General features: G+C 39.7%; 1 protein-coding gene across 3 annotated transcripts in view; it reads right to left on the bottom strand.

The window, feature by feature from the left end:
- Positions 1–10,671, bottom strand: part of FBLN1 (fibulin 1) — a 58,194-nt gene that overhangs the window by 32,608 nt on the left and 14,915 nt on the right. For 2 of the 3 annotated variants that reach the window (XM_057382340.1, XM_057382338.1), the window contains exons 3-6: positions 8,326–8,461; positions 3,677–3,848; positions 2,309–2,368; positions 607–708 (exon numbers count right to left, since the gene is read on the bottom strand). In XM_057382340.1, coding sequence (XP_057238323.1) covers positions 607–708; positions 2,309–2,368; positions 3,677–3,848; positions 8,326–8,461 — 470 coding nt within the window. The remainder of the gene's footprint in view (positions 1–606; positions 709–2,308; positions 2,369–3,676; positions 3,849–8,325; positions 8,462–10,671) is intronic. The other variant, XM_057382339.1, reaches the window with a different exon arrangement.

The raw sequence follows: 10,671 nt of genomic DNA, 5'->3' as shown, positions 1-10,671 counted from the left end.
TGTGAATTTTTTCATTTTTACTTTGAATGCATAAAGAAAATCTGACATCCATGCTTATCAAACATAAACGCTCTTCCTYTTTTTATGTCCAACTAGGTTAGTGTTAATTAATCTGAGCAATCATCAATATTTATTTTATATTCTGAAGTTTGCATCTGAGCTCCTCAGATACTTCTGGGAGTATCTAACAATCCTTCCCCCTTGACATTTCCCACAGCACTCATGGAATCCAGAACATTCATCCTTTCTGTCAGTTGTGTCCTCAACAAGCTGGAGAATCCCACTCTATTTCATCTGCCTTACCAATCACTACTGTTACAATAGAAAATAGGCATTTTATTTTGGTTTTATTCACCAACAATAAATTCAAACTTTGTCTCTTCTCCACTCTAAATTTTCCACCTTTTCCACTGACTCTTTCTTGACTTCATCTTCCCACAATTCTCATTTCAACACTCCATCCAAATCAACTTTTTATGATCTCACCTCTTTCTCCAGCTGACATAAGCATATTCTGACCTCTTCTGTCTACATTTTTTTAATCTATTCTTGCTCTTTTAAAAACAAAACCAGTGATAATCGAGACAATGGCTTTATTTCTTTTACCTTCACAGGTGATCCCATCTGGTTGAAGCTGATAGCCAACAAAGCAGGAGCAGACGTAACTGGATCCTGTGTCTCTGCACTGCTGAGAGCAGGGACCACCACCTAAGGAATATGTTAAAAAGTCTCATRTAATTAAGAGGCTCTTCATAGGGAYTGAAACAAACCATTAATTTAAAGGATACTTGATTTATTTAGAGAAGCAGTTAACATACATACACAAAAGAAAGGAAAGGCTAAGCACTGAAAGCCCTAAAAATTAATACAAGAAGGGTTATTCTGATTGAAAATACTACAGAAAATTTATGGCTCATCATTAAAAAAAAAAACCTTTTCTGATCTTGTTAAAATAGAAATTAATTTTAAAATGCTTCATATTCTYAAAATAGAGAAAAGATTATATGTTTCCAACAACAAATATTGTAAGAGTGCAGATGTTCTTAAAACAAATCCATCCCCTGTTTTTCAGAWTGGGCATTTAAACAAAAGGTGTGAGATAGGCACAATCCATGAGAGCAATCTCAGCTATAATGCTTTATAAATACCTTATAATTTAAGTACAACAATTTCTAATGAGGACATGGCCATTAATGCACCACTAAATGAAATTTAGGTGAAACCATAGTTTTATGGTTGAGATGAACAACCTCTGCCCTCTGAACCTCTGCTAATAAAAATTGCTCTAAATTCCACYGCCTAGGAAATTTAAGTTTCCCCTGGTGAAGTTCAGAAAATCACAAGTACTTTTGGCATGCCAAGTTTATCAGAAAATATACTGTAGACAGAATATTTTAATTATTAACCCTAATTKAACCCTAATTTGCAATTAGTAATACCAATCCATCTTCTGCAGGCAGCTGATTAACTGAGAAATACAACAACTGATTACATGAAGAAATAATGCTAGGAAAATATGTAACACATATTTCTATGTCATCTTGTAATTAGCAGCAGGAGACAAGGAAGAGAGGCACTGTGGACTCTGGTTCACTAATGAGCTGGGAGAKATTCACATTCTCTCCAGAGTGTAGAACACAGCACAGGAAATCATCTTTCAACTGGAATATGAGCCTATCAAATTGATTTTATCCTAAATACATTACTGAGTTCTGAAATGCTAGCAGAAAAAAGCAAATCACTGCAGGTTCAGGTGTAGAGATGTGCAAATCACATGTGACAAGCACTAAATCAGAACACCTAGCAGAGCAATTTTCCAAATATTATGTTTTCCCAAAGAGGCAGGGCAGCATGACTAATCAGGACAATAGCCACTTCTGTCTTCCTTTGTTTAAGGTTATGCATCTCAAACAGAAACAAGTTTAATTTCATATTCAAATTTCATTTCATATTCACATTCACCCTGATTACCCTAAGAGAAGAATAAGAGATGTGCATATTTAATGCAGGATCACCACATTTTGAGCAATCCACRGGTTCAAGGGTGACACTTCTGAGGTATGATTCACTGAAAGTTAAATAATATTTAAATGTATTGTCTCAGCTTTAGTTGGATAAGATGAACTCCACTGAGGGAGACAAAGCCTCCCTTGTATTTAAGAACTATTTAGGCATCACATAATAACCCACAACTCCTTGGAAAGGCTCTTCCTCATGTTTTTTTAACCCATTTGGGTTTTTTTTTGGCTAATTCTAGATTTAATTTGGCTTCACTTCTCTGGAAAGCAATCACAGTCACCTGACTTACCTCTGCAGCCATCATGCAGATAAGGATCTTCTTGGTCTAGTTCCTCCTTGGAAATTTCTACTAAAAAGAGGAGAGACCAGCATTAGAGGAGAAAGCACTTTTCTTCTCAAGGTGGAACAYTGTGTGCTTGGGATGGAACTCACACCAGAGTTTTGGACAAATCAGGACAAAAATAAAAACGGTTATTTACATATTTCACAGCTATTTCCTTCTTAAATTTGACATTCAAATGCACATGGCCACGGGGCATTTTCCATTTGATGGATTCAATATGAAAGTCACATTGTGGTCATAAATTACATATGGACTAAGATTTTCAAATGCAGGTTCTAAATGTCAGGCTTTTAGCCAGAGCTTAACCTCATTTTCATAAGACATGTTGTTGAGGCATGCTTGGCTTCCACTGACCTTCCAGTAGCTTGGGGGACTCAGAKATTTAATGAAAATCAGATTAACCCCAGTTATTTATTTAAACTTCACTTCAAAAAGAACTCCACACCCAATTTTTTGGGCASCTACTTATGCCATTCTTTCAAATATACTCATTATATACCTTGGGGAGCTTGGATTTGTAATAATCCTGCCACATGTGATCATTAGGATTTCATTTTCTCTATTTCCATGCCTCTGTAACCCTGTGATTCTTTAGTGGATAAGACTAAACAGACAGTGCTGAGCTCCTGCTCTCCCATTTTTCCCTTTTCCAGGCTGGAAAGAGCTGGAACAAGGCTGAAAAYATGCTGGCTCAAGCAGGCTGGTGCAAGATTTAGGGTTTGGGCTTGAGTGACTGATCAGGATGAYGTCTCCCAAAATGTCCCAAAAACTCCCATCTCTGTGGACTAGGGATGGAGAAGGTGTATAATGCTGCCCCTCTTTTTTGGTAATATCAAAAGAAACAGGTTCCACACATCCTGGAGATCTTCAGCTGTCCCACACATCCAGGCATTTCCAACACCCCTGGTTTGTGGGCATTTGCCTCTCACACAACAGCAACGTTTGAATTCTGCTGAGCTGGCAAAGGCCCTCTGGCTTTTCAACACAATTAAAATAATTGGCGGTTGATTTTAATTTTAATTAAGCATTTATCAGTGGGAAAAATGCCATTAAAATGAATAGCTTATATTCAGCTTCCAAGATAAGATCATTAGTTGCCAAAATGAGCTCTCTCACATTTAACTTCTGACACCAGGAACTAAGTGACCCCTTTCCAGCTCTTTGAGCCTCTTGAGCTCCAAAACATGCATCATTAAATTACTCAGATGAGACATCAAGTTAGAGGAATCCCAACAGAAAAAATTTAAAGTGCAAACACTCCTTGTGCTGTGTGTCATTTCATGCCTCACTCTTTTCAAGCCTGCAATAAAATACCTGGCTCTTTCTTAGGAGCRTAATCACTGATGGACAGATCAATGCCTTCTTGGCCTTTCCCACAGCAGGTTCTGAAGACAATTCCACACTGATATCCCAGCTTGGGGTTGGGTTCACAGCTCTGTCCTTGAACTTGGGCAGCTTTGCCCAGCAAACAGCAGGAGCAACACGTCTGTTRAAAAGAAAATGAAAATAAAACATAGTGAAAGCAGTGTGGGCTTTGTCAGTGGAWTCAACAGTTCTCTCACCTTGGCACTGATGGAGAATTTTCTGTGAACTCTTTCAGAACTCTTTAAGAACTTGGGCTCAACTTTCTTCCCTGCTRTGGAGCTCAGTGAGCTCTGCATCTGCCAAGCACAGAGCTGGTCCAGCTCTCACAAAATGCTSTGTGTGTGCAGGGATGTGCAAGGTGACCTGGAGCACCACAACAGCCCCGACACGTGCATGGGATTGCACTGCTCCCTGCCTGCACAGCCTGGACCCCAGCACCACTTCTTCACACTGCTGCATCCCATTTGTGTCCAGTTTAATTAAAACAGGGCACAATCAATGAAATGCACGGCTCACTTTGATTGGAGCTGCTCACTCAAGTTTTTCCTCAAACAAACAAGCACCACTAGCCCAAGGTTAGTGTTAACAGGTAATAAAGAGGAGCTGTTTTGCTCTGGAAAGCACAATCAAACATCATTTAAAAGTATCCCTGTCCTGACATGGCCCAGCAGTAAAATAATCTGCTTCTTGCAGACCTAAAATACACCARGGAAACAAGCATGGGACAAATTAATCCCATGGAGGCTTCCTTTATTTCAAATTGAGAAGATGCTGCTGATTTATTCCGTTTTCTTCCTTGCTGGCAAAAAGCAGCAAAAGTGTTTGGTTCTCTGAACYGGTGTCTGTCAATTGCTACTGTCATGTGAAAGCAGATTTAAGGTTTTTTTATTAATTTTGTTAGTCTTCCAGACTCTGTTTTGCCTGAAGAAAACAGCCTGCACCATTAAACAGAACAGATGGAATATGAAATAACCAAACATTCAACTGAATTTCTACATATCGGTCCTTTAGCACCACACCTGATGAAAAAAAAGGCAACTATGAAAMGCTTTTCATTACTTTGAGATGCTCTGAGTTTTCCCTTGTAAGGAATTACATATTTTTCTCCCCGTACTGAACTGAAAGGCACTTTTAAAACTTAAAGCAGCATGAAGATGAAACCAGCATCCTGAAATATGTGGGCATCAAATCCACAACTGAAACTTTACTGTGCTGCAGGGCTGGAACTCCTCTCTCCTGGGATGCTGCTTTCATGCTCTCCCCATCTCCAGGACACACATTTTCCCTTATTTACTCTTGTTTGCTGAGATGGTTCCTCACTACCCACTTTTTTTACCACTTTCTCCAGCTACTTCCATCCAGTCGCAGATGCTCCAATTTCATCACTATTATGTCTGGGATAATTCCATGTTTTCTGGCTTTTCTGAAYGACTTTAGAAATAAACACTTGATGCTTGCAACATTTCTCAGTGTTTGTTCTGACATATCAAGCAATTCCCCGAGGCATCCTTCTCCAAGTTCTTAACATCTGACAAAAATTTTGTTAGATTTTCAATTTTCACAACCATAAATTAGATGACAAAAACRGAAAGTGAGCCAAAGATTCATTGCTTGATTTAAGCCTGCATGTTTTTGACAACCAAATCTTATTTAATTTACTGAATAAGCTGATGCCTTGAAATATTTTGACGTTATACAATTCTGGTTATCCTCACTGGCTTCTGCTGTAAGACTCAGTCTACTTCTTTATCTTATCACATGATGTACAAATTGGGAGTTACAGAGTTGTTCGATTTTTTTTTTTTTTTTTTGAAAAAGAATGATCATTAATCTTGCTCTTTTTGGAAGTTGAATAGCCTTATGTTCCTTATTTCTTTCAGGTTGAGCCACCACTTGAAAAATCTCTTTTTTGAGCTGATCTGAAACTTCAAGTGCAGAGTTTGCTAAGCCTTGCAAGCCTGTAAGACACTGAATCTTCAATTAACATAACTGTGTGCCCTGAACCATTTGTTCCAACCTGCATTTATTCAAACCTGGATGCACAATGCATCTTGATTTTTCTTAAGTCATAATAATAATAATAATAATAATAATAATAATAATAATAGTACCAAGCTTTTTTCCCCCTGCTTTTAGCAAAACCCCCATGCAGCTCCAAAGCCATGCCTTGCTTCACGATCCCTTGTCTGCCTTCTGACAGAAAGGAATAAAGGAATAAAGTTACAGGTGAAAAATCTGAATATTTATTTTTTATGTGATTGGGAAGCCCTTGAAATTCCTTAGATCAATAAGGTCTCTCTATTATGTAAAGTTTACAGTAATTTTACATCAATTCTTATTATTTACGTTCAGATTTCAGTCACCAGTTTTGGTGTGAATCCTGCACTAACACTGGTTTTGGTATTTGTCCACAAGAGGTCTCTCCCTTGCTGAAATCCATTAGATACTAACCAAAAACCCACTAATAATTCAGCAGAATTTTCCGGAACTGAACAAAAGTTAAAAATACTTTCAGCAGTCCAAAGCAATAAAACATTTGTACTCACCTATTACACACAACCAAAGTATTCATGACAAAATTTGTGAGATAAGGACATATCTCAATCTTTGAAAAGTACCCATGACAAATTTKGGGGAAAATGTCCCAGCACCTTAAAGATGTTCAAATTTCTAGAAGCTGCTCTCCTTTCTGCAGGGCTGTTGTGGTATAAACTTGCAGAAAATAACTTCTACAATTATGTTCTCCTGTACCAGCATCACATCTGGAAATTGATTGCTTTCCTTTGATGAAGATTTTAAAGATTAATGATTCATTTTGCATTGTTTTCTTTCCAAGCTGGAAGGACTATGCCTCCTAACAAGCAGAGGAGAAAATTCTGCCCATCACTTACTATGCCATTGCCTTTATGTGTAAAAGCTGAGGCAAATGTTTTCAAAACACATTCTCTTCATCTTCTTTCCATCCCAAGTTTTGGGTTCAAAGGGATGATTAGCTGCCTCATTTGCTGCAAAGGGCTGCAATTAATCCTACTAACTGAATTACTAAATCCTTCTTCCTGCTTCCTTGAAGGAGACAAAGAAGATACAAAAGATTTTCTAAACTAAACAAAAGTGGACCAACTCAGGCAAAACTAAATTCAAGTTTGTTTATCACAGTAAGGCACAACTTCCAGACATTCTATGTCTCAAGGTCATCAGATTCAAAATGCAGTCAGCAGAAGAAATGGTGAATTGCTCACTGATATTAGATCATAAATCTCCTGTGTCCATCATGGATGAGAGTTTACCTTCAAAGATCACTCCTACCTCAGTGAAGCTGTTCAGTGAGGATGTTCTCACCAGGGAGTGGAAGGGCAGAATGTGACTCACAAAGATTAATGAACTCTGTGTTTACATAAGCAAATTAAACAGGGACAGAATGTGGGCTCAGGGCATTACTCCACAACCATCTGTAATGTTTAAATATCAGCAAGCCATAATGGCAACTAAAACCCCATCAAACAAGGCTGAAGCACATCCTGAGGCCAACACAGCCCTCCTGCACCGTGTCCAGGGCAAGGACAGCAGCTAATGAYAACTGCACTTAGACATTTCTTCTCAGGGCCAGAGATCAAGGCCCAGCACACTTTGTTTAATAGTAAAGCTGTCACCATGAACATTTGCCATCTTTAAAGAAGTCTGGCCATTCACAAAAACATCATTAAGTCTTCCTCCTCATGCTGAGAATATGGAACCTGTCAGTCAGATATCATCTCACCTCTCCTACACAGTCCATGTTTYATTGTAGCTGAATGAACAGTTCAGCATCTTGGGGCAGTGGGGAGAACTAAGATCACTTTCATCTGTTCTCATCACCACAGAGAGAAATCCACACCACGACCAGAGCTGTTCATGACTGGGTTATGGTCAAGGTCATGATCTTACTGGTGGAACTTCCTTCCAAAATACTCTGAATGAAGGTGCAACTGTGCTCCCTTCTCAGGCAATGAGAGACAAAGGCAATGACAAAGGTGGAGAGCAGGGCACACATGAAGTGCAGATGCCAACAACATTTTCATTCAGAYATTTTCATTCTGATAACAAATGCTGGTATCACACGCTTACAGATRTCTCTATCCTGTTGGAAATCAAAGTCATGTTAACTCAGCACACTTACACAAGCTGGAGCATAATCCTGAGAGGATTAACTCCAATCCCACCCCTTTGGGCCACCAATATTGTAAACCCTTGAGCCTGACCTTAGGCCATGAAGCTTTAATGAAAGCTCAAGTGTGAAATGTGTCTGAGTTTCTCACCCGTCCCTCACTACAGCATTGCTGTCTTCTTTTCATATAAGAGTCATTTCCTGACCAATTACCCATTCAAGATTTTCCACCCTTTTTCATTGTCTTCTCTGCCTCTGTTAAAATGCAAAGTGACAATCTGCTTTTCTGAGAAGGACTCCACTTCTCAAAGAGAAGGACAAAGCGAACAGCCTTAACACACAGGAGAAAAAGCTGCTCATCTGCAGCAAACCAAGCCTAAATAAAGTCAATAAATAAATAAATGAAGTCACCTCCACTTCTCAGAGRCAAACAGGAGCAGCTCTGGTGTCTCACCTTGAAGTGTTCGGCCTCGCAGGTGGAATTTTTGGTGATGTGTGAGTCACACTCCTCACGCACGCTGGCGAACTCCACACCGTCGGAGCAGGACTGTTTCTGCAGCTCACTGAGGCAGCACTGCACCTGGGTCATGCTGCCAGCACACRGGAGAGAGGGGACAGAAATGTCACACATGGCTCAGGGACAGACAGTGCATGGTTTAACAATTAGTACTTGTACCAGTTTTATGGAAAGGGGGGTCTGTGGGAACCCTGTTACAGCATAAAAACATTTCCGGGAGCAGGCAGGATGTCTGGGTGACATGTTTAACACAGGTGACATGTTTAACACAGGTGACATGTTTGATACCAGTGACATGTTTAACACAATTTTATTGCTGACCTGCCTTGCAGTCTGTCCTAATACCCATTTGCTTAAAAAAAAGTTAACTTCAGCCACCCCTGAATGCAACTCCCAGCAAGGATCTCCCTCACTCTGCTTTTATGGGCAATTCTGCTGGGTAGCTTTGTGGGTAAAGCTCTCCCACCACTGTTATGGACACTGGGAAACACAGCAAAAATACTCTTTACTCCTAAAAACCCTCTATTCCACTGCTGGRAATGTTGGTAATATCAGGAAGTGGGGTAGTTTAGTGGAACAGCTGAACCACAGATTTCTCCTACATAACCTGAGAAAAGCAGCTCACCCTGCAGCCCCTCTGGAGGAGCTTCCCTGCTCTCCATGAGCTTTCAGCTCCCAGGACAAGGGACCCTTTCAGCTCTAAGGCCAGGCCACTAAAGCAGGGGACATTTGGCTACTCAGATTATGCATCTCTGTGCACATGGGTGAGGCCAGGCTGTCAAGCTGCATTCCTGAAGACTCAAATTACTATTTATTAGATTGTACGTGGGTCACTTGCAACCCAAACCACTCCAGAATTCTACAATTCTGTGATTAGTAATGATCTGACTGTGCAGCTCTCACTTGCACAGAAACAGCTACGAGATTTCAATGCATAGGAACAAAACCCAGGATAAATTCATGAACAAATTATTCAAAAATAGACTCTAAAGTCATAGCAAGAAGTAAAGCCCAGGACAGTAACTTTATTTGGCAGGATATTTGAAGTTTTTGATATTTGATTTAGTTCCAGTTTGGAAGAATATGTAGGGTTTTTTTCTTGCTGAAATTCCCTCTGAAGAAGAATTTCCATTCCCTGCCCAGCTCTGGGGTGGTCTGACTTTCAGGGCTTTGGAAGCCTCTAAAACCTGAACTCCAAGCCCACAAATGTGGGAGTAGAGACTCTGCAGCCTCTTGAGCCCTCCAGGTTCTCTTGAGGAGCTGGATATGTCAGCCACAGACAAGCAAACAAATAAACAAACAGCAGCAGTCTTTCAGTAGGTCTGTTTGGTTCCTGGTGGGGCTTTCTTTTCTCAAGCACAAGTCAACTCTTTGAAATCTCTGACAAATTGGCAATTTTAACCAAAACAAGGAAGTTTTTTAAAATGTTTCCCACAGCTGTGCTCACAAGTCATGTGGTCCACCCCAACTGTAATAAGGAATTAAACATCAATTGAATGCTAGTGAACAGAAATCACCAAGACATTTTAAAATAAGCCTTATTCGTTGCTTCATGTGTTGATCTAAAACTTATTTCACAACTAGATAATTTGATTATAAATCAAGTTAAGAAATCATGTTTTATACTCTCACTTTTGTTTTCTGTTAAAATTTAACCAATGTGTGTGATTTTCATGGAGTTAATTCCCAAATGACAATCTACACACCCACCTATGTCCACAATCTTTTCRCATCTATTTTTCTCCTGGCTGGAGGATGCACTCCTAGACCAGCACAAATTTCATAACCACCTGTTTTTTATTTCAYTTCTTTTCATAAAAGCATTAAAATTTCACTTTGTTCTGAAAACAATGTCTGTCTTTCTCTCAATCTACTTTCATCACCCCCTGTCTCTCTCGTTCTACTTCCTTCAAGCTATGCCAATGCTATTCATGCGTACAGTGGAAGGTCTTGGACAAAACACCAAAATTAAAAAGAATGATATTGCAAAAACAAGCTGGGTCTTCCAGCCTTGGATTCCTCAGTCTGCATTCTTGCAACACTAATAAACAATGTTATTCCTGATGTAATTCCAGAAAGGCTACACACTGTTGAAGGCATGCRAATCCCATATGGAGATGGACTGTATCTGGCATGGGAATTGAGTTCACTTGCTCAGAGCTCTGTGCAGGGGAAACTCTTCACTTTKAAAGGAAGAAGGATTATTGGGCAGGTTGGGTTCCAAAATTCAATGGCAGCTCTTTGCAGCTGCCCTGAGTTTAACCACACTGCAAGGAAATGAAT

The sequence above is a fragment of the Malurus melanocephalus genome, unplaced genomic scaffold (assembly GCF_030028575.1).
Source record: "Malurus melanocephalus ecotype Western Australia unplaced genomic scaffold, MMel_1.1 scaffold_564, whole genome shotgun sequence".
In the NCBI taxonomy this organism is placed as follows: Eukaryota; Metazoa; Chordata; class Aves; order Passeriformes; family Maluridae; genus Malurus; species Malurus melanocephalus.
This window is presented reverse-complemented; position numbering and strand designations above follow the sequence as displayed.